General features: G+C 34.5%; 1 protein-coding gene across 2 annotated transcripts in view; it reads left to right on the forward strand.

Moving 5' to 3' along the window:
* FNDC3A (fibronectin type III domain containing 3A) overlaps positions 1 to 24,862 on the forward strand; it is a 189,668-nt gene that overhangs the window by 129,821 nt on the left and 34,985 nt on the right. For both annotated transcript variants that reach the window (XM_016205446.2, XM_016205447.2), the window contains 9 exons: positions 2,966 to 3,203; positions 8,209 to 8,478; positions 8,886 to 8,944; positions 13,932 to 14,089; positions 16,194 to 16,253; positions 17,323 to 17,461; positions 21,623 to 21,676; positions 23,869 to 23,993; positions 24,354 to 24,528. In XM_016205446.2, the coding sequence (XP_016060932.1) occupies positions 2,966 to 3,203; positions 8,209 to 8,478; positions 8,886 to 8,944; positions 13,932 to 14,089; positions 16,194 to 16,253; positions 17,323 to 17,461; positions 21,623 to 21,676; positions 23,869 to 23,993; positions 24,354 to 24,528 (1,278 nt within the window). The remainder of the gene's footprint in view (positions 1 to 2,965; positions 3,204 to 8,208; positions 8,479 to 8,885; positions 8,945 to 13,931; positions 14,090 to 16,193; positions 16,254 to 17,322; positions 17,462 to 21,622; positions 21,677 to 23,868; positions 23,994 to 24,353; positions 24,529 to 24,862) is intronic.

The following is a 24,862-nucleotide window of genomic DNA, read 5'->3' on the forward strand; positions in this document are numbered from 1 at the left end:
CTTCATCCTGACCTGTCAGCAGCATTTGACAAAGTTGATCCTTTATCCTTACTACATATCACCAAACTCCATACCGTCTTAGTTTTCTTCCCGCCTCACTTGGTAGTCCTTTCCCAATCTTTCCTGAACTACAAACCACTATATCTAACTGCCTACTCAAAATTTCCACTTAGATGTTTCACAAACTTAACCAAAGTCATCCAAAACCTAAAACTCCAAATCTGTTTTCCCCAAATAATTTATTCTACCCTACAGTCTTCCCCATCATAGTTAATAGAAGACCATCCTTTTATAACCTCTTTTCTTACCTTTCCAGTGGAACCATCAGCTAATCTTATTGTTTTACCTTTATATTTGTATGCAGATTATGAACCATTTCTTACCACCTCCAGTGCTACCACTCTGGTCCAAGCCACCACCATCTCTTGTCTAGATTGCTACAGTAGTTTCATGGATGGTTTCCCTGGTTTTGCCCTTGCCCTACAATCTGTTCTCAATTCAACAGCCAGAGTAATCCTATTAAATGTGAGATTATGTCAGGATTTCTCAACCTTGGCACCAAAAACATTGTAGTCCTAATAATTTTTTGTTTTAGGGGGTTGTCTTCTGTGTTACAGGGTATTTAGCAGCATCCCTGGCCTTTGGCCTCTACCCAGTAGATGACAGTAGTGCCCTCACGCCTAAATTGTGACAACCAAAAATATCTCCAAATACTGCCAAATGTCTGTGGGGCAAAATCACCTCTGGCTGGGAACCACTGGTTTATACCATTCTTATGCTCAAAACTGTGTGGTGGTTCCCCATTTCACTGAGAGTAAACGCTGAAGTCCAAGTCCTTAATAGGCAGTACAGCCGTACCTGACCTGGTCACCCCTCAGTCCCTAATTTCTTTGACCTCGTCTGTTTCTGTCCTTCCTCCTCCTATATGCTGATCCAGTCACTTCTACTTTAAGGGCTTTGTTCTAACTCTTCCCTCTACCCAGAGGGCTCTTCCAGATTTCTGCATAGCTAATTCCTTCAGTTTCTTCAAGTCAGCTCAAATTTCATTTTGTTAATAAGGCCTATTCTGATCTCAGTCTATATTGTACTATATTGTATTAACAATGGGCCCCCCCCACACACAATACTTCTAATTCACCCTTTTTATTTCTATAGTATTTATCACTTTGTAACATGCTAAATAATTTATTTTCATTGTTCTTTGTCTGCCCCTGTGTGTATGAGCCCCCACAAAGACATACTCTAACGTTTTTCTCTCTTAAATTACCAATGTTTTGTTTTACTTATAAACAATTTTTTTTTTAATGAGTAGAGGAGGTAAAGTTAGAAGTAGATTTGGAAGGATAGATGAGATCCAAGTAGTTATATATTAAGGGGAAACAAAGAAAAGAGTAAAGGTACAGAAATGTATATATGAAGATAGGTTTTTATGTATGAGCATAGCTAGAGTTAAGGGTTCAGGATTTGGTGTAGAAGAAAGACATAGGAAGGTAGGTTGGAGCCAAGTTGAATGCCCGGTCAGAGAGTATGGACTTTAATCCTATCAGAAATGGGGTCATTTGACATTTGTGAGTCAGAGAGTTGATAAAGGTAATAGTAGGATATTGTGACAGACACTGTGGTTTGGCCACTTAAAATTCATTCTAAACTTCTTCTAATGCCCCTTTCTGTAGGTTACAGGCTAAGAAGCTATGAACAGTTTCCAGATTCTCTTCAGCTAGGGCTTCAGATATGATTTTGTGTCCCCCAGTTACATGCACTTGTCTGAGGGTTGAATCCAGAACTGAGTTAAATAGGGAGAAAGGTGGGATATGGAGGCATCCGTTTTGCTAGAAGCAAGGCATTGGAGTTCTAGAGCTTGCATATCAAAAAAACAGTGAATTCATTTGGTCTTCTAGACCCATATTACAGACAAGTCATCTCACATTTCAACAGATAAGGATAGTTTAATAGAGTATTTAATAGCAACTATCTTCTTTCTAAAGCAGTTTATTTTTAATTTAGGCTTATCTGTATCCAAATAAGTATGTTTTCTAATATACCTTCCAAGCACATATGTTTATATATAAAATTTACTGTTCTTAAGTATAATAAAACTTGTTTTTCCAGAAAAATACCAAGATTTGCCTTTAAGTTAACACTTTCCTTAGGAAAGGCATTATTAGCCACTTTTTATATCTCAGTAGTAACCATTTAAGTCTAAAAAGGATAAAGACCCTGTTTTAATAGAGGGATTCCAACTTTTGAGATAAAACCCTATATATCCTTTTAGGCTTTCCTGTATGTCCTTGCTGTTCCAGTGAGGTTCAAAGGGAAAAAATCTGTCATTTAAAAAATCTTTCCTCACAATGCGACCCCTATTTTAAAATGTGTAATTTCTAAGACTTGAGGCCACAGATATTTTTTCTTAAATGGGGATTATATTAGATGTTTGTCTCCCTTTAAATGATCTTCAGTTGTTAAAATTGCCCTGGTCATCGTCATAAGAATTTTGTACCTAAATTCAATATATGGTTCATCTTCAGAATCTGGATCCAGTTTTTTCTCTATTTCACATCTTGTTTCCATCAACTCCCACCCATAATATGGAAAAGGAAAATAACTCCTGACCCTATTGTGTCCAACCCAAAAATTCCCTTGAGTCTCCCTTCATTTTTACTACATCACTATATACATGTAACACATAGGATAACTATCTAATATCATAGCTTACTGTTTTTATTATTATTTTGCTAATCTCATTAGTGTTTTAAGATTTGTACTGCATTATGTAACAAAAACTACTTCATGTTGTTCAGTTCTAATTCATATATACTTAATGTATTTAATAAAGTCTTTTCATGTTGATTCTGTAATATTTTTTTAAATTAACTTCTAATGGTGTAAGAATTCTTACTCTAACATATTTCAAAACAATTGCTTGCATTCTATGGAAAAAACTTCTAATATAATGTTTATTTTATAGGTTATTGAAGACAATGGTGTTCGAAGAGTTGTTGTGGTTCCTCAAGCACCCGAGTTTCATCCTGGTGGTCACACAGTCATACATCGCTCCCCTCATCCTCCTCTGCCGGGTTTCATTCCTGTTCCAACCATGATTCCCCCTCCACCACGCCATATGTACTCACCAGTGACTGGAGCTGGAGACATGGCAACACAGTATATGCCACAATATCAGTCTTCACAAGTATATGGAGATGTAGGTAAGACATCTAAAAATGTTCATATTTTATTGAGTTGGCTATCCTTTGCTTGATATAAAAGATGTTGTTATATAAAAGAACCAAAAAATGGTAACTATCACATTCTTATGTAAGCTCTAGGCTAAGTATTTCGTCTTCATGATCATCCTTCAAAGAAGGTGAGTAAACAGAAAATTAAGGAGGGAAAAGTAACTTATATCATGTAGCAATATTTAGCGGGGGCACATTCAAACAAGAGGTCGTCTCCTCTGTTATGCTGTCTAGGCTCTTAAAAATTTTTTCACCCAGGAACAATCATATCGTTGTTAAATCCTGAAGGCTGTCAAGCTACTAACCGAAGTTGCTAGGTTCTGTTGAAAGATTGAAACAAACAGTAAGACATAACCTCTGCCCTCAGGGAGTTAATAAATTGTTGGGAAGAATAGACAAACTTACACACAAAATAGTTGTCTTATTCTTTTCTGTGGCTTTAAATACCATCTATATACTGAAAGCTCGCAAATTTATATCTTCACCAAAACCTCTTCTCTGAGCCCCAGACTTATATTTCTGACTGGCTTCTTGATAAATCCTCTTAAATGCTTCATGCATCTCAGTTATAGCATTTCTAAAACATAAATCTAATTATGGAACCTGGTTTTCTCTGTCATCTTCATCTCAATATATAGTACCACTGTGCATTTAATTTGTTCAAGTGAAAACCAGATGCTAAAATTTGATTCCTCCACATCATTTGGCATTAGTTTTATTTTCAGAAATTTCCCAGATTTTTTACTTTTTCTTAACTGCTACTCAGATCTACTCCACCATCAGCTTTTGTCAGGACAAGTGCAACATCACCCTCCCAGTTGGTTTTCTGCTGTCATTCTTACCTCCATCCATCCAGGAGCAGCCAGAGTAGTCATTTTAAAATATAAATCAGACTATTCTATTTCAGTGACTTCCCTTTGCATTTAGAATAAAGTCCTAAACCCTTCCCCAGACCAGGTTTTCTCAACCTTAGCACTCTTGATGTTTGGGGTTGGATAAGTATTTGTTATGGAGGACAAACACTCAGCTTTGTAGGATGTTTAGCAGAATCTCTGCCTTCTACCTACTAGATGCCAATAGCAGACTATTACAACCCTCCCCTCACCTTCAGCCAGTTGTGACAATTAAAAGTATCTCCAGAAATTGCTAGATGACCCCTGGGAGCCAAAATTGGCCCTGGTTGCAACCCCTGCCCTGGACAAAACTGTCCTGTGGCCTTTGGTTGCCTTGTCCCTCTTTTCCCCACCAACTCCCTTCAGTTTTTCAGAACCTTTAAGCTTTTGCCTCAGTGCCTCTGCGCATGGTTTTTGCTCCACCAAGAATGCTCCCCCCCTTTTTCCTTGGAAGGCTCCTTTTTTTCCTTTAGATTTCAACTTTCAGATAAACGATCCATGACCTTGCCTTATCAGTCTCTAGCACTGAAATCTGTTTCTTTCACAGAACTGAACACAATTTGATTTTTTTTGTATGACTTTTTCCCTTATTTGACTGTGAATCCCTTAAGAACGGAATGTTTTATTCATCACTGTTTCCCTTGCAGTTATCAGAACTTCTCATTTATGCTTAGTAAATTTGTGGAAGATATAACTCTATATAAAAAACTTAAAATATGCAGCACAACCTGTAAGTAGTAGATACAATATACTTTACAAACCTATTTCTGTTTCCCAGTTAATGAATATTGATTCTATAAGTCTGGGTTGGGTTTCTGCATTTCTAACAAACTCCCAGGTGAGATTCATGCAGTATTCCAGTGAACATACTTTTGAGTAGCAAGTTTTTTTTGTTTTATTTTTGAATGATTTTTAGAGAGATGGGGAAAGAGAAAGAGAAACATCCCTGAGAGAGAAGCATCAATCATTTGTATCCCTCCTGTGCTCTGATCAAAGATCAGAACCTGCAGTCTGGGTATGTGCACTGACCAGGAATCGAATCTGCTACCTTTTGGTGTACAGGACAATGCTCCAACCACCTGAGCCAGGGCTTAGGTAGCAAGAGTTTATAGTACAAATTAGTCTCTTCAATTTTCTTACTGTTAATTATGACTTGATTTTTAAAAATGTGTTTGAGAAAATTTAAGAAGAACTAGATGTTATAATTACTACTATTTTGCATTGTTAAAACCCATTGTTATTCAGAGGGGATATGCATTAGACTACATAAACATAACTCAAAATGATGTGAAGGAAAGTGAAACATACAAACCTATGAAGAGGACAAATCTAAAAACTAGCTAGCTAATGGTGGAAGATAAAAGTCATATTGTATTTGAGGTTATAAGCCAGGGAATTTACCACTGGACCCTAATAACGGACAGTTAGTTTTATAACCAGTAGCTCTTCCATGATCCTTTTCCACATTTTGTATGGATCCCCGAAGTGGGATCTAATCCAACATTTTACTGTCAGCATCTACCATTACTGAGCCTGAACTTTGCTGGACACTATGCTGATACATGTATTATATAACTTAAGCCTCAATAAAATTCTTCAAAATAATAGATGAAGAAACTGAGACTTAGAAATGTCAAGTAATTTTTGCATGGCCCCTGCTAGTTCATTGCTGAGGATTTTAACTCTATAAGATCTTTTTGATAATTACAGTTTCTGTGTTTTGTTTTGTTTTTATTGATATAATTCAGGTAACAAAATTCACCACTTTAAAGTGTACAATTCAGTGGTTTTTAGTATATTCATTATATATCATATTCACTACTGTTATCTAATTCTGGAACATTTCTATCATCCCAAAAAGAAACTCTGTGCCTATTAACAGTTCCAATTTCCTTTAACCCATCTCCTAATCTACTTTCTATCTCTCTGCATTTGCCTATTCTAGACATTTTGTATAAGTGTACATACAATATGTATATTTGATATAAATATTTATACAATGTGTAGCCTTTGGTGTCTAGCTTTCTTCACTTAGCATATTTTTATCAAGGTTTATTTATTCCAAGGTTGTAGCATGATTGGTACTCTACTCCTTTTTATTTTGAAAAATAGTCCATTATGTGGATATAATTTTGTTTATACATTCACTATTTGTTGGACGTTTGGGTGATTCCCACTTTTTTTTTGTTAAGAATATCAATGCTGTGACATTTGTATACAGTTTTTTGTAGACATAACTTTTTATTTCTTCTGGGTATATACCTAAGAGTGGAATTGCTGACTCATATGGTAATTCTATATTTAAACTATTTGAGGAACTACAAAATTGTTTCCCATAGTGATTGTCCTATTTTACATTCCCACCAGCAATGTATGGGGGCTCTAATTTCTCCATTTCCTTGCCAAAACTTATTATTGTCTGGCTTAATTCTAGCCATCCTGGAATGTGAAGTTTTATCTCATTATGATTTTGATTTGCTTGTCCCTAATAACTACGGGTGTTGAGCATCTTTTCAGTTGATTATTGGCCATTTATATGTTGTCTTTGGAGAGATGTCTGTTCAAATCCTTCACCCATTGTTTAAGTTGTCTTATTTGATTTTTTATTGTTGAGTTGTAAGAGTTTTTATATATTCTGGATACAAGACCCCTTTCAGATACATGATTTACAGAGTTTTCTCCTATGTTGTCTTTTCACTTTCTTGATGGTATTTTTGATGTAGAAAGTTTTTAATTTTGATGAAGTAAAATTTTTTTGATTGCTTGTGCTTTTGGTGTCATAGCTAGGAAACTGTTATCTGATCAAATGTAATGCAGTTTTACACCTAGGCTTTCTTCTGTAAGTTTTATAGTTTTAGTGCCTTATTTAGATCTTTGATGCATTTTTAGTTAATTTTACTATATGGTGTTAAGAATCCAAACATGTAGATAGCCAAATTCCTATGTTTTTTTATTCTAATGTTATTGTACATATCCTTACAATACTCATTTCAAGAATATTATACTGCCCTGACTGGTGTGGTTCAGTGGTTACAGTGTCGGCCCACCCACTGAAGGGTCACTGTTTTGATTCTGGGTCAAGGGCACATACCTGGGTTGCAGGTTGGATCCCCGGCCCGGCCCAGGCATGTGTAGGAGGCAACCAATCAATGTGTCTCTGTTACATTGACCTTTCTCTTTCTCTTTCTCTCTCTCTCTCTCTTTTTTTCTCCCTCCTTCTTTTCCTCCCTCTCTTCCTCCTTTCCTCCCTTCCACTCTCTAAAAATCAATGGAAAAAATGTCCTCAGGTGAGGGTTAACAAAACAAACAAAAAAAGAATATTATACTAATTTTGTTAAAGCATTGATAAATTAAAACTTCACCGAGGTTTTTTGAGACTTTTTTTAAAATGTTATTTTTACAGGTTTTAAATTTAAAATAAAAACTGAGGACAATTGATTTAATATTTATTGAATATATTAATTTTATTATATTGTTCTATGACTTTTATTACAATAGATACATTTTTTTAAATCACAACCTTGAGTTTACAATATCCAAAGATGTAATACTTTGTACCTAGATTCTATTATTATTAAACAATCCACTTATTTCTTTTTGCTAACTCCTAAAACTTTATTTTTTTTAGTGATGATTTGCTTTTTTGGATCATAAGGAAATTTAGGCAGATGGTGGTTTTCTTTTTACCTATTTTATATGTTTGAAGTTGAAAGAGATGTTAAAAATAATGGCCACAAAAGAGTAAAAGAAAAAGAATTGTTCAGGTCTTATTCCCCACCTATGATAATCATAGCATACTACCAAGCTATTTCTATGAAGATTAATACTTACTTGAGAAGAGGTGGAGGAAAGAAATGTCTCTGTAAATGTATATTTTATATATGTATAATCAAGTCACAAAGCTTGGTTCTTTGTGGAGATACAGAAAGCTTGGTTCTCAGTTGGTAGAGGTACAGAAATAGCTTTTTTGTGTGTGTTTTATATAATTCTGATAGATTTATTTCCTATTCTTTTCTCATTCCATAAATATATTTGGAGAAAGTGACCTTTTCAATATTTTTTTATTTTTTATTTCTTTCTAGATGCTCATTCTGCACATGGAAGGTCCAACTTTAGAGATGAAAGATCTAGTAAAACTTATGAGCGTTTGCAGAAAAAATTAAAGGATCGCCAAGGAACACAGAAGGATAAAATGAGCAGTCCACCATCATCACCCCAGAAATGCCCTTCTCCCATAAGTGAACATAATGGACTTATAAAAGGGCAGAATGCTAGTGGGGTAAACACAGGATTAGCCAAGAACAAGTCAGGGAAAGGAAAAGGTGGTGCACAAATTGATACGGAAATCGAAGGTAACTATTTAAAATATTCAGCTATTCTTTTTGGTACTTCTCATCAATCTTTAACCTACTGAAAGTAATTCTAACCTTTTGGTCATTTTGTCATGTTCCAACCATGCTCTCAGCAGAGAACAAGTATTTTTTACAACTATGAGTAAAAATATACTTTCTATAAGAAAAACTTACTGACTAGTTCATGTCTATATAGTAGTAGTATAATTAGTAATCATGGTTAAAATGGAAATAGAAACTGAAGCAGAATAATCCTGGAGAGCCACAAGCTACTGAATATGAACTAAGGAGTAAAAACTAGAAAGTAAAAATCTCAAATACTAACCTAGTTTTAGAAGCCATACTGAGTGGAAGCGGGATGGTTGCTTTTAAACTCATTTTTTAATTTTCAAAAAAATTTTTTTAAGAAAAAGATGAAGAAACTAAAGCCTTTGAAGCACTTCTTTCCAACATTGTCAAACCTGTGGTAAGTATTTCTTGTATTTTCTTTACATTTATATTTAGCGCATACATACAAGATTTTGGTATATTTTTATTTAAGCCTTACTTAAAACTTAATTCTATATAAGGAATATGAGGTCAATAATGAATCAATATGGATCTGACATAAGGAGAGAAATGTTATCAATGAAGTGGAATATTCAACCAAGAATTCATTTTTTTTTTAAAGAATTCTTTTCTCTTAATATACGCTAAATGACATTGAAAATCATTTGGACCAGGCAAAGATCTAATAAAGAATGTGGGTACAACTAATTATCAAATTTTTTAAAACCCATTTATATGATTTACATGTAAAATACATCCAATTAACTCCAGATGTAAAAATAATTAATATCAAACTGTAGAAGAAAGTTTATATTCCTTAATCCTTTATAAGTGTAGATGTAATAGAAGAAATCAGAAAAAGGTGTGACAGCAGAACTAGCTACATATAATTTTCTGTATATTTTTTATATAGCCTACATAAAGGCTGTCATTCTAATAGAAAAAAATTTGCATCAGATATGACAAAAGTTTAACATTAAGTAAAGTTGTAGTTTTAAACCCATTAAGACCCCAAAGGGTTCTTCACTTAAGTAATCAAAAGAAATATAAATTAAACTTCTCTGAAACTGTACAGTCCTGTTTCTCAATAAAAAGCTACAAAAACGAAAATGTATGTTGCAGCACTAATATTAACAAAAATAAAATGAATGCATCGATAAACTGGAATGTTTTTACTGGAAGAATGATATAGCCACGTAAAAATATGGTTTTGGCCCTGGCCCATGTAGCTTGGTTGAGCATCATCCCGTGCACCAAAACGTCACCAGTTCGATTCCAAGTCAGGGCACATGCCCACGTTTCAGGTTTGTTCCCCAGCTGGAAGCAACCAATCAATGTTTCTCTCTCACATTGATGTTTCTCTCTCTCTTTCTCTCTTCCTCTCATCTTCCTCCTTTCTCTCTAAAGTCAATAAAAACATTTAAATATTTGAAGACTGCAAAAACATGCAACAGTTCTTTTGTAGAGAAATGCTGGGGATCAAACTTTGGACACTGTTATCACAGCTTTATGAAGAAAAGGCTTTAGGAAAAATTAGTTGTTCAGATTTTTAGTCGTCTTTCTTTTTTTTGCAAGACTTATGACTTCATTCCATTTTAAAAGCAGCTAACAAAAATGCCAATCAATGATTGAATCCTGATATTTTATAATTAATATGGTAAAATATGTAAGTAATACATAAATGTAGAGAGTAAAAAGAAATCTCTTTTTACCCACTCTTCCAATTTAATTACGCCTAACAGTTTGGGATTCCTTCCAGTCCTATTTCAGTTCATTTGTATGTGTCTGTCCAGCAAGATATAATTTTTTTCTTTTGTCTCTTTATGAGAAGGAAGTTATACTGTACCTTCTTGCTTTGTGGCAAGCAGTATGTTATGCCTTAGCAATCTTTCTGTGTCATTATATTATTCTTTGAAGAGATACATAGTTATCCATTTAGTCAGTCAATCAAAATATTTATCATCATGACAAGCAAAGTATGTGTTGAGCCCTTGCTATATGCCAATAAATAAAAAACAAATATACAAATTGTGTGTGGTCGTGAAAAGTACTATTACAGAAATAGGGTGATATGATGAGTTACTGAAGAGAAGTGGGGTTATTTAAGTAGAGCAATCAGGAGAGCTTTCTCTGAGCCTCTGAAGAGTTAGAAAAAGCACAAAAGTTGGAAGGAATAGGAAAGGGTGAGCAGGAATAAGCATGACAAGTTTGCCAGATAGAAAAGACCATTATCACTGGAGTGTATTAAAATGGAGGGAAAAATACTACAACATGGGAAGAAGTAAGACAGTAGGGCTTTTTCAGTCATGATAAGGCTATTTATTAAACACTGATAAAAATATTTTTTGGTCTCCAAAAGAAAAAGTTCTACCTGTCCCCCCAAAAAATCCATGGTAAATATTTTGTGCTAAGTTATCTAAAAAATACTTTGCTCTAATTTTTTTACAAGAACAGATTAGAAAAGTTGTTACTCTTAACACCTTCTCCACAAAGGGTTACCTTTTCGTTTTACCCCATTTTGGGAAGTTTGTCTAAGAAAGTCACTAATGTAATGGGCTACTATGGTCCCATTTCTTCTGACAACCCTAAATAATAGATTTGGATCTAATTTTATTTCATTCTGATTTGTTCTTGCTTAAGAATTGAGCATATACATGTAAATTAATGTAAACATATGCAGAATTATTTCATAATAATAGCTAACACAAGTTTCCTAGTATCAGACTCCGTCCAGAGTACTTTGAATACATCTGTGCATTACTTTAATTTCTATAACAACCCTCTGTCCTATTTTCCCTTTTTACAGAAGAGGAAAGCGTAAGTTTAATTAGTATTGAAGCTGAGATTGGAATTCAGGCATTGTTCTTCCAAGATCTATATATATCCAAATGTATATCATTAGATTAACTAAAAAGGGAATTTGATAGCCTTAATAGAATTATTTGAATGATATAACTAATGCTAGAAGCATTTACTTGTTATACTATATAATATTAAAAGTATAATTTTATTTTTTAGATACATCTTTATTGATTTTAGAGAGAGGAAAGGAGAGGGGGAGAGATAGAAACATCAATGATGAGAGAGGGTCATCACGCCCCCTGCTGGGGATCGAGCCTGCAATGCAGGCATGTGCCCTGACTGGGAATCAAACTGTGATCTCCTGGATCATAGGTTGATGCTCAACTGCTGAGCCACGCCAGCTGGACAAAAGGATAGTATTTTTAGGCACATAAAGCTTGAAACTATTTTTTTTTTTTAAGAATTTTTTGCCCAATATTACGAGAGAAGAGGTAATTTAATAAAACAATAGCCCTGTATCATAAAACATAAAGTAATGCTGATGTTTTTGTTTTGCTTTGCTTTGTTTTAGGGTTTTTTTACAGTTTGGGTAGCTATGCCTTTTTTTTTTTAATATTACAGATGGTCCCTTTTTCTCCCCAATGACCCCCTCCACCAGTCTCACCCTCCTCCCCACCACTGTCCGTGTCCTTGGGTTGTGCATATATGTATATAAATTCTTTGGTTACTCTCTCCCCCCTCCACCCACCTGCCCTCCTCCATCCCTCTGACATTCGTCAGTCTGATGCATGCTTCTATGTCATTGAATCTATTCTGTTCATCAGTTTATTAAGTTCTTTAGATTCCACATATAAGTGAGGTCATGTGATGTTTGTCTTTTCGTGCCTGGCTTATTTCACTTAGCATATTCTCCAGTTCCACCTGTACTGTCCCAAAGGGTATAAGATCCTCCTTCTTTACAGCTGCGTAGTATTCCATGGTGTATATGTCCCACAGCTTTTTTATCCACTCATCTACTGATGAGCACTTGGGCTGTTTCCAGATCTTAGCTATTGTAAACTGCACTGCTATGAACATCAGGGTGCATATATTCTTTCTGATTAGTGTTTCAGGATTCTTAGGATATATTCCTAGAGTGGGATCACTGGGACAAAAGGCAGCTCCATTTTTAATTTTTTGAGGAACCTCCAAACTGTTTTCCATAGTGGTTGTACCAGTCTACGTTCCCACCAGCAGTGTTACTAGGGTTCCCCTTTCTCCACATCCTCGCCAGCACAAGTCGTTTGTTGATTTGTTGATGGCAGCCATTCTTACAGGTGTGAAGTGATACCTCATTGTGGTTTTAATTTGCATCTCTCTGATAATTAGCTATGCCTTTTTTATTAAATTTATGTGAGCTGCGAAGTTGGAGTTTTTATTGTTTTTGTGTGGTGGTTTTTGCATGCTCTAGTTCATTTAGAATACCAAGTTAAATGTATTCGTTCACTTAAATCATTCCACAAATATGTGACAGAATGCCACACATCTACAAAATTCCAAATACTGTGCTAGAAGTTGGAGGTAGAATGGAAAGCAAAAGGCAGGCATGGCCTCTACCCTCAGGGCTTAAGTTAGTAGAGTAAGCATCATGCATTGAATATAAAATTATATCTGAGGTGTCAGAACAAAGAGATAGAGTACTGTAAGAATATATAACAATAGGGGACCTAGACTTTGACAGGGATGTCAAAGGAAATTCCCTAAGGAAGAATGATTGAACCGAAATTTAAAGAAAAAGCAGTGGTTGGGCACTGAGGACAGTATTGCAAACATTAGCCAGCATTTGAAAAGAACTGAAACATGGCACATTTGAGGAACCAAAAAACGAAGAAAAACTCAATCATGTGACTCAAGTGTAATGTGTAGGGGAGAACATCACGCCAGTTCTTGGCTTTAGCTGTGTATTCAGGAGTTGAGTGACCTAGGATAAGTCACTTAACCTTTCTGAATTTTTTTTTTTTTTTTTCGAATATATCTTTATTGATTTCAGAGAGAGAACAGGAGAGGGAGAGAGAGAGACAGAAACATCAATGATGAGAGAGTCATTGATCGAGCCCGCAGCCCAAGCATGTGTCCTGACCAGGAATCGAACCCCAATCGCCTGGATCCTAGGTCAATGCTCAACCACTGAGCCACGCCCAGCCTGGCTGAATCTTTTTCTTCATAAAATGGAGTATAATGTTATTGTATATCCTCACATGCTAGTGGATAAAAAGCGATATCTTGTTTTAATTTACATATATTTAATTATGGTTGCAGTTACACAATAATTTCATATATTACCCATTTATATTTATGTCTTTGGACAGTCCATGTCCTTTCTTCATTTTTCTCTTGAGTTTTATGTCTTTTTCTTTTGATCTTTAAACTTTTGTTTAACCCATCTGCCCATTCAGAGCAAATTTTATCTCATCTACAAATGGATAGGTTTCTATTTGTGATCCATTGTATGTAAGTGGACACATATATATTTTATTTAATCTTGAAACTGCATTATATTTTTCACTGTTCATTGTACACATTACAGTTGTTTCCTAGAACTTTTAAATCTTGTGTTTTTGCAGGCCTCAGACATCCAGGCAAGGACAGTAGTACTTACCTGGTCACCTCCTTCCAGCTTCATTAACGGCGAAACAGATGAGACTACTATACCAGAGCTCTATGGTTATGAAATTCTGGTTTCAAGTGCTGGAAAAGATGGGAAATATAAAAGTGTATATGTGTAGGTATTTGTTATGCCTTACTCCCTCCCATTATGAAAGTTAATAGTTTATCATAAAGAGTTTAATACTAATTTTGTTCTACTTTTCTCTCTTCATGCTTTTATTTTGAACCTATAAATTGTGCAGTCATAGTGATTTCAATATAAGTAGTCCAGATGCTAGCAGGGACACATTTCTGTCTACATGCTCTTGGAATAATTGCTTTCACTGGCCGCATTCAGCTCTTTTATTTTTTAGTAGGCTCCCTAACAGATGGTTCACTATTTACATATTCCTGAGGCATAAATATAAATTGTAGTATGTAGAAGCCAGGACCAGAAGGAGAACTCTTAGATTATGAACTCATGAAATATGGTATTGCTTCTCTGAAGAGTTAGATTTAATTCTTACTTGTATAAGCTCATGTCCTATTGTAAAATGAATTTAGTACCATTATTCCTAATTTGTATGTTGATTTGTTAATAATTGTATTTTGAAGCTCTATCATAGTTCTCTTTTCTTGGTACAAAAGTGTATTTATTATATACCAAGTAGCCTTGGAAAGAGTCAGTGGCTAAAATTGTGACATTTATGATTGACAGTTGTAAAATAAATTATTATTTTTCTGCCCTTATATAGAAATTATTTATTCTAATGAAAGAAAAATAAAGAGTAAAGTTGATTATTAGTTATAATCTAAGCACCAGGAAGATTGTAAATAAGGGTGGTTAGTCATTCAAGTGATCATAATTAACACAGAATACTGGATACACCAGCCTTTTTGATGTCTTTTTTCAAAGAAATAACTAGTATGAGGAAGAAAAGAAAGTGAAACTACCCCAGTGACTATCATCTAGTAATATAAGGTTATAAAAATGTCCTGTCTCCTTATCTCTATTGAGACTTCCTTGTGCTTATTCATTTTTCGTTTTCTTTAAAGAGACAAGGCTACCTACAGAGTAAATAGGGGACAAAGGACCATCAACATAAAGGGGGGTTTTGTGTTTTTAATGGCCTTTATAATTAGCTATGGTTGCTTGTTAAAAGGATTTATCTCCATTTGCAGCCTGACCAGAGAGCACAAGAGGGAAATTAGTCACTTCCTTTACCCTACACCAGTTAAAATCTGAGAGGATCCTGCTGCAACTGCCCAATTCATTAAAGTGCATTTTCACCACAGAGATTTTTTTTCTCTCTCATATTTACGGGCTTTGATTTGAGAAACAAGATAGCTGGAAAACAGGGATGGGGGGGGGGGGCGGTGTTGCAGAAGTCCAGAAAGTGGAGAAGAGAGGAAACTTGGATGAAGGAAATAAAACAGAGAAGAGTAAAGAGGCTGGTTTGTTAGCTACAAACCAAGTAGTAATTGTATGAAATGATTATTATTTTAAGAAGATGAGCCCTGTTGTGTTTTAAATGTAATAGTGGCCATGGGAAATGCTTTACTTTAAATTATGATTACTGCTTTTTCTTATCTACTTATTAAACTGTAACATTTGAAATAAAGTTCCATGTTATACTCTAAATTTTATTAGAACATCAGACTCCTTGTAAAAATTTGGTAGTTTTTATTTTAGTATTCTACTGTTATTTTGCATTTCAACTATGTGCAAAAATGGATTGTTAAATATAGTGGTACCTCGGTTTTTGAATGTGATCCATTCCGGAAGACCGTTTGAGTTCTGAAACGTTTGAAAACCGAGAGATCAACAGCCGACAGCGAGGCCTCAGGATCGTGCCCTCAGCGGAAGCCGTGTGGCATGTTCGACTCCCGAGGCATGTTCGAATACCTAAGCATTTACTTCCAGGTTTGCAGCGTTTGTAAACCGAAATGTTTGTCACCAGAGACATTTAAAAACCAAGGTGACACTGTAATATAAAATGGTTCTATTTCTTGATTTGCTTACCACACTTATTTGTTTTAAAGTGGTATGCAGGTATATACTTAAGTTTGGTACATATCCTTATTACACAAATTCCATGCTAGTGGAATTTTAATATGGTCACAGTTTGTAAAGTAAGAAGCAGTATAATTTCATAAATTACCTACAGTGTTGTACATAATGTATATCCTCCAGAAAGGTTTTATTTATCAGACAACGAAATATTACCTTTTTTCCCCAGAGGAGAAGAAACAAGTGTCACTTTAAATGATCTCAAACCAGCTACGGAATACCATGCAAAGTAAGGAACTCCTACATGTAGCTTTTCTGTGATAGAGCATAGGTAGTTTTATTTTTAATCATTTTCTTAAAAGTCTAGAATATAATTTAATTATTAACTTTGGATTAAAAACATGGACTTTGGGGATTTTTGGTACAATTATCAACATTTTAACTCAGATGTTATATTAAGGGTTTAATCACCCTGTTTGTAGTACATAAGGATAGGAATGAATATACAGATACTATATACAATATGTTTCCAATATCTAGTTTAGCACTAGAAAATTGTCTCAGCTTTTGAAATTTTTACAAAACAGAATCATAAATAATATTTGACTTATATTTATGTATTTTTACTTCATCTTTTTTTAGAAAGTGTTTGAGATATTAAAATTCTTAGAATTTCACATTTAATTGGGGATAACTTAGAAACTGTTTCACTCTGCATAGGTCTTCCATTGTAATTTGTCAAAATTTTATAGACTCTAGAGACTTCCCTGGTTGGGACTGAGTATAACACATTTATTTAGTTACCTCCATTTTGAAAAAGAACATTTGTAGTTAGGATTATTCCTATTAAACTATTAGGTTAAATCTTCAGTTATACTCCTGTGGTTGAACGCAATGTATTGTCTAACCTCATTATTTTTCAGACTGTGGATTGCAACCATTATTGGGTCATGTAATTAATTTTGAAGGTTATATTCAGCATTTTAAAAAATGAAATGTTATCAAATGGAATAGAAGAGTGTCAGTATATTACTCTAGTTAAGAATATTGTTTCAGAACACTTGTTTCTCACGTGTACACACAGTAGTATTTGTGTGCCTGTGTGTAAATACATACTTCACAGACACAGTTATGTCACAATTTTAAAAGTATTTTTTACTTTGAGTTGCAGTTAAAAAAGAGTGAAAGCTACTGTTATGTCCTCTTTTCTTTTTAAGGGCCACTCTTTTAATGTGCGTATTTTCTTACTAGACCATTCAGAGAGCAGTTTACTAACTTGCAAGTCCTTTAAGGTGATGCTATTAAAGAGTCATTTGCAGTGATTCTGGAGGATAAAACTATTTATTTTATCACCATAGAGTCCAGGCAGAATACAATTCTATAAAGGGAACTCCTTCAGAAACTGAAAGCTTTACCACCTTGAGCTGTGAACCTGACATACCTAATCCACCAAGGATAGCCAATCGGACCAAAAATTCACTCACTTTGCAGTGGAAGGTAAGGATATTCTCTGGAGTGTTTCCAACCAGACATTTATTTCCTTTTTTTCCCTCCATAGCATTAAATTTCAATTATTTTTGGAGACAAAAAGAGCTTTAAGCTAACTTGCTCTCTACGTATATTAAATAAGCATTTGTTTCTTATATCTTAAAATAACACTCTTACTGGTTTCCCTTACTATATGTAAATATAGCTAGGAAAGATTTATAATTACAGTTCTTTCTATACTGGACATGTGATAACATTGAGTGTTACATCAGTGATTCTCAAGTTCATTTCTCCTTTTTATAACATTTTGTAATGTTTTTATATCCTGAATTTTATCCTAAATGAAATTCATTATAACTAGACTCATAGCTTTAAAAATATCAATATAAAAAAATTTAAAAAAAAAATACCAATATGATGCCTTAAAAGAGGAATAAAATTATTTTTAGTAGAATAATATTTATTTCAATATATAAATGTTTGAACCTAGCTACACAGGATATAATGAAGTGGACAGACACTGTAGATAGAATTGGTAATTCAAACACAACAGACAGCATTGTCATGGGTGACATGATTTTCTGACATAATATGTAGGTCTTGGGTAATTTCTGAGCAAAATTAAGTAGTCTCTCCCAAATTGCACAGTAGTTGCATTTTGAGAAAATTCAGTAACTGTTAAAACTGTACCAAAAATACCTTGTAAAATGAAATTAGGTTCTAGGCTCTAATAATTGTAAACAGCTATTTCACCTACATAGCTATGCAGTAGCACATCCAAAAGTCCATCCTCTGGAGGGAGAGAACAATTCTTTATTGTACTGATTGTCCCACATTCTGCAGGACTGTTAGCATCTTGATCCCATCCCTCTACTCATCAGCTCCTCCACCCATCATTGTGATGATCAGAAACACCTCCCACAAAATTTTAAAACATTCCCTAAAAGGGAGGACCTCTCTGATTTGCAGTGAGAAAATAACTACTGCCTGGCCTGGCGGGGCTCAGCGGTTGAGCATCTACCTAGGATCCAGGAGATCGAGGTTCGATTCCCAGTCAGGGCACATGCCCGGATTGTGGGCTCAATCAATGACTTTCATCATTGATGTTTCTATCTCTCTCTCTCCCTCTCCCTTCCTCTCTCTGAAATCAATAAAGATATAGTAAAAAAAAAAAACAAACAAAAACAACAACTACTTATCTTGATTTCATTATCTCATCTTACCTCAAGAGTAAAACTCACGACTGGCTTTCTTTGTGAAAGCTTTTGAATGTTTGGAGTTTGTTAGTTCCCAGTTCTTTAGAGGATATTAGATGCTTTGTGTAGTTAAAAACTACTATGAGCACACGTAAATCAGACAAGTAAGTGCATATTGATAGGTATGATTAATTTTATTTCATGTCACTTAGAGTAGCATTTTATTTATAAATATGCTAAGGCTCTTTCCTTTTGTAGGGCAAATGGGGTAGCAGTCCAGTGCCCTTCATGTAGGCTGGGATTTCTTATCGGTCACTCCTCTTTAAGCTGATGATAATCACAATCGAATTTTGAAATTTCTGTCTTTAACAATATCTCAAGAGGACTATACAAGAGGTAGACAATGTTACCTCTTAGTTGCCCACACAGATTGCCCAGGCTTGTACCCTTCCAGAAATGATCCAGTATATGCAGACAGTAATCAGCATGGCTGGGGAAAGAGATATTGTTATTGGGAATAGTGTTCTTATATAGTTATGTGCCACCTAAAGATATTTCTATCAACAACAGACTGCGGGTATGACAGTAGTCCCCATAATATTGTAATGGAGCTGAAAAATTCATATATTTTAGTAACACCTTAGCTGTCCTGAGGTCGTAGCACAACTCATTACTCACATGTTTGTAGTGATCCTGGTGTAAACAAACCTACTGCACTGCCAGTTGTAAGAAAGTATAGCACATACAATTATATATGGTACATAATATTTGATAATGATAATAAATGACTATGTTACTGATTTAGGTATTTACTATGGTATACTTTTTATTGTAATTTTAGACTGTACTCTTTCTACTAATTAGAAAGTAAAGTTTGCTATAAAACAGTATGCCCTATTACTCAAGCAGCAGCCTAATACATCTCATGTTTACGATGTCTCTTGATTGTCTCATTTTCTCTTGTGCTTCATTTAATCTCCTGTTGTCTTATACAGTAACATGTTGTACAGGCTTATAGCCTAGGAGCAATAGGCTATACCATATAGCCTAGGTATCCTAGGCTATACCATTTAGGCTTGTGTAAGCACACTCTAAGATGTTCACACAATGACGAAATGACCTAACAGTGCATTTCTCAGAACATATCCCTGTTGTTGAGCAGTGCATAACTGTATCTCAGAGTTCTTGGAAAGATTATCGGGTAATATCCGTATATCCTATAGCACAATGCCTGGAACATAATAAGCATAATAACTATTGTTACTTAATTTTAAAGTTGAAGAAAACTACCTTAGTGACTTAAATATCAGATATTTTGACTCTTCTGCCTCATATAATCTAAAAGCATGACTATGGGGGTTAACTTGGTATGAGAACAGTGGCATGCAGTAGCAGTTGAGAGAAGTACTTTATTAACTGACATTGTTTTAAATTGCTAGTGCATGGTGATGATAAAAAGTTGACTGAAGTTGATTGTTTACTCTGTTGTTATTGCTCAGCCACTGGAATACTTCTGAGTAGGAACACTGATTTTATGTAAGAACAAATTCAATTCCACTCCACTCTTAATGACTGTGTGATCTGGGGCAACTTGTTTGGGCTCTTTAAAGCCTCCTTTCTTCTTTCATACAGTTGGATAATAGTACTTCATAGAGTTGATGTATTAAACGAGATAAGGTAAAAGCACTTTGTACATTATAGTTTCCTTCCTAACTCAGAGAAATGCTGGAGGATGGGTGTCAGGTCATTCATGGTGGACATTTCAACAGCTTCACAAAGAAGTAGGGGGGGGGAGTAAATGTGAGACCTTAGCAACTAGACTAGAACAATCAGGAGTCATTTACTGTGGAAAAATATATTTTTGTACCACTCACTTCCTGCTGAGACTTGCAAACTTCTCTACCTTTGGATTCTCTCCCCCTGCTATGTAAGAGTTGGAATTTCCCAAGGATTCTTCCTCTACCCCCTTCTCCGTATAGTCACTTTTAACTGTCTCTGCTGTGCTCATCAGTAAGCTATTCCTGTAACTTACATAAAAAAATTTGGTCATGCTAACTAGTTAAAAGTTACAATTTAAAAAAAATTAAATGCAAGATCTGTTAGTGTTTGACAAATAATTTGGAATTCAATGTTATAAAAGATTCAATTAAAAACTTGACAAAAGTTCTCTGGAGAACCATTTAAAAAATTAAGAATTTTTTCCCTTGGAAAATTTTCTATTGCTTTATTTATTTTTTAATTAAATTTATTGGGATGACATTGGTTAATGAAATTATATAGGTTGCGAGTGTATAATTGTATGATACATCATCTGTAGATTAACTTTGATAAGAGTCTTAGAGTCAATTGTGTTTAAATAGATGAAATTATTAAAAGGGCAGTAATGATCGCTTGTTCTGAATCAAAGTGAATACTAAAAAGGAAATTCGTTGAAATTGTAGAAAGAAAATTCAGGTAGAAATAAGGTTGAAAATCTTAAGTGATTAAGTACTAGAATAAAAAGCCAAGTGAGACTGAAGATTAACAGATCGATGAATTAGCAGTCCTAGGTAAGTGGCACAATGAGTCTAGAAGCAGAGATCCAGACAGTATGCCCTCTTGGAGTTCCTTTCAGCATCCTAGATTTTCCTTTGATGTATTACACAATATTACTTTTAGATTGTAAGGTGAGTTTTAATGAAACTTAAAGCTGATAAAAGGCAAAGTGATTATTTTAAAAAAGATTATAAAAGTTAAGATCTTGCTTAAAAAAATAGTTCAGTATTCAGAAAAACTTAACCTCTTGCTTTGTTCTTTCCTTGCATTTAAGAGGATTATGGGGTGGGTATGCAATTTGTATATTTCTGTATTTTCTGTGCAAATTTTTCTAGGGCTAAGTCACAGAGAACATCTGCAACAGTATCGATTCCTTAGATTAGATCATCACAGTATCTTTTACAAAAGTACTAATTTGTACTCATTTTATTTGTTTTAGACACCTAGTGACAATGGTTCTAAAATCCAGAGCTTTATTTTAGAATGGGATGAGGTAAGTAAATTGAATCTTTAAATTAAAATTGTGTGTATATCCTCAGGCAGAAATAATTTTTTGTTTAAAAGTTAAGTTTTTCCTCTTTTAAAAACAATGTGAATGATTTCATGTGGTACATGAATGAATTGATAGTATTCTTGGAAAATATTACTGACTGGACCTCCATATGTTTTGCTTTGTTTTGTTTTCAACTAAACCGCCATCAAGCTGTCATTTGAGTAATTTACCTTGATTAAAAAATTACTTTTTTACATCAGCCTTAAAGGCAAGCATATTTTCTATGCCTGTTTTTACAGATTACCACAAACTTCGTGGCTTAAAACAACACGTTTATTCTCGTATAGCTCTGATATAGTATTGATTGGGGGTGGGGGAGAGGGAAACATCAATTGACCAGGGATGGAACCCACAACCTTTTGGCATACAGGATGACACTCCAACCAACGGAACCACCCCAACCAGGAATGGAAACCAGAAATTTTAAATGGGTTTCACCGAGCCATGCTTCTTCCAGAAATTCTAGAGGAGAATCTATTGCTTAGCCTTTTCCAGCTCCTGGAGACTCTCCACTTTACTTGGTTAATGGCCGCATCAGATGCCTTTTCTCCCCCTGCTGCCATTATCACATTGCCTCTTTCCTCTTCTGTCTTCAAGTCCTCTGCCTCCCTCTAAAAAGGACACTTGTAATTTCATTTAGGGCCCATCTAAATAACTAGGATAATCTTTCCATTTCAAGAGCCTTAATCATATCTGTACAATCCCTGTTACCATATAAGGTAACATTCACAGGTTCCAGGTAGTATTAGGACCTGGATATTTTCGGGGGCCATTATTCAGCCTGCCACAGCAAGCACACTGGAGCTTTATTGTTTAGTACTGTTTTATTGTCATTTATCATGTTTTCTCATGCCCTGCTGCTTACACCACAGCTAATAGGAGGGACCAAAGAAAGCAGAAAAAATTCCATTGCTAATTTGGGAATTCAGCAGTAATGAAGCCCAGTTATGTGGGTTTTATTCCAGAAGTTCTAAGAGAATTCAGAATTAGGAAACCTATTATTATATGGTAGTAATTTAGAAGAAAAACCGTATCATCTTGATAAATTATGAAAATGTATTTGATAAAAATTTAGCACCCATTCCAGTTAAAATTCAAAACAAATTATGAATTGAAAGGTAATTCCTTATTTGATAGTTATTTTTGTATTGAGCAAAGTACCATCACTAAGCAATGAAAGCATTTCTAGTCACAGCAGGAACAAGTGAAAGTTACCAGTTATCCCCCCCTTTATTTAACATTATTCAAGAAGTTAGTTATTGCAGTATGATCTGGAACCAAAACAAGAGGTACAGCCATGATGACTGTCCTGGGGAGCAAAATTATCAATATTTAGGGATGATATGATTTTCTGTTTAGACAACTCAGTACAGTTAACTATGAACACTGTTAAAACTAACAAGAGTTCAGTAAAGCAGCCTGATAAAGACTAAAGGTTTTCTTTGAAGCAGAAGTTACGCTAACCACCCTTTACCTCTACTGACACAATAAGCAAAAATGGGTGGAGAATGAGAAACTAGTCCTTTTTATGTAGCACTCTAAATTTCTAAAATTCTTTAGTTGTCCTGAGCTGCAGACTTTTCTCTCTGCCTTATACTCTTTTTTTCTTTTCTGCTTATACTGTTTCAGTGTTAAATCTAAGCAGTAGTAGGTCCAAAATCTTTATTGTAAAGAAACTTAGCAGCTATCTTGGTAGAAGTTTGGGGATGTGTATGGACATTTTCTTAAAACTGTTTGCATAGAATTTTTCAATGACTGAGGAACACCACCAGTTGTGCATATCAAAGATCACCGTTTCCACTGCTACCAATCCCCCATAGAGATTGTGGGGTCCATACCTGGAAAGAGTTTCTTTTACTAAAGCCAGAGGTTCAGCTAAAACAGGGTACTTAGTTCAAGAAGCTATACACAAAGATACCTCTTCTCCAGTTTTTTAATTCTACGTTTAACAAACAGTAACTATAATAAAAGATGTGTGTCATCGCAACTCTCTCTTGACATCCATGACATGCATGTAACCAAGATGACTTTTAATGTAGTTCATATATTACTGTCTATCAAGTAGGAATTGATGTGAATTTATATTTTTACAATAATGTACCTGATGTATAATAATTAGCCATTTCTTTTAGGGAAAAGGAAATGGAGAATTTTGTCAGTGTTACATGGGCTCACAGAAGCAATTTAAAATTACTAAACTGTCACCAGCAATGGGATGTAAATTTAGACTATCGGCCAAAAATGAGTATGGCACAAGGTAAAATACATTTTAATGTAGATATTTTAGATTATCCAGTCAACGTTATTTGTATAAATCATTCACAGTCCAAATTATCTGCTAAAATTCTGCTTTAAGTTATTTTGTTGATATAGCTGTGTTAAAAGCTATGAGATAATGTGTTAGTTACATAAACTGCAGTTTTAAAAGAATGTTAATTTACTTTTAGGTATCTGACTTGGTTACCATAAAGACATTATCAAATTCAAGAAATATTATTTAAATTATAATTAGTTATCAAAAATTGTCATTTTGCCCAAAAATGTCATTTACCAAAAGTTAGTTCTTTATAAAAATAACTTTTTTTCATTCCTTCTTAAAAACCATTTGTTTCAACAGTGGTTTTAGTGAAGAAGTTTTATATTACACCTCAGGCTGTGCCCCTTCTATGCCAGCAAGTCCTATATTAACTAAGGCTGGGGTTACTTGGTTATCCTTACAATGGCGTAAACCCTCAGGAACACCATCAGATGAAGGAATTTCTTACATTTTAGAGATGGAGGAAGAAACTTCAGTGAGTATTTTATGTATTTTAAATGGGATATTTAAAACATATTTCAGTGTGGTATTAATCCTAATACTGTACAAATTGCCACAATAGTTAAATCCTTCCCCAGATCTTTTGAATCCTTGGTTGCTTATTTTTTGGAGGGATTGGGAGTGAGGGAGAACTCAGTCTTTAGTTTTCTTGATGTGTAGGAATGAGTTTTGTTTTTTATGTGTTTATATGTTTGTGCCTAGGAATAACAGACTGTATGTTAAATATATATGTTTTGGGGAAAATAAAGACGGGAAGATCACCACAACCTTCTAGACTAAGCAACTCTAAAAGATAAGGAAATAATGTG

This window comes from Miniopterus natalensis, chromosome 2 (assembly GCF_054644295.1).
Source record: "Miniopterus natalensis isolate mMinNat1 chromosome 2, mMinNat1.hap1, whole genome shotgun sequence".
NCBI lineage: Eukaryota > Metazoa > Chordata > Mammalia > Chiroptera > Miniopteridae > Miniopterus > Miniopterus natalensis.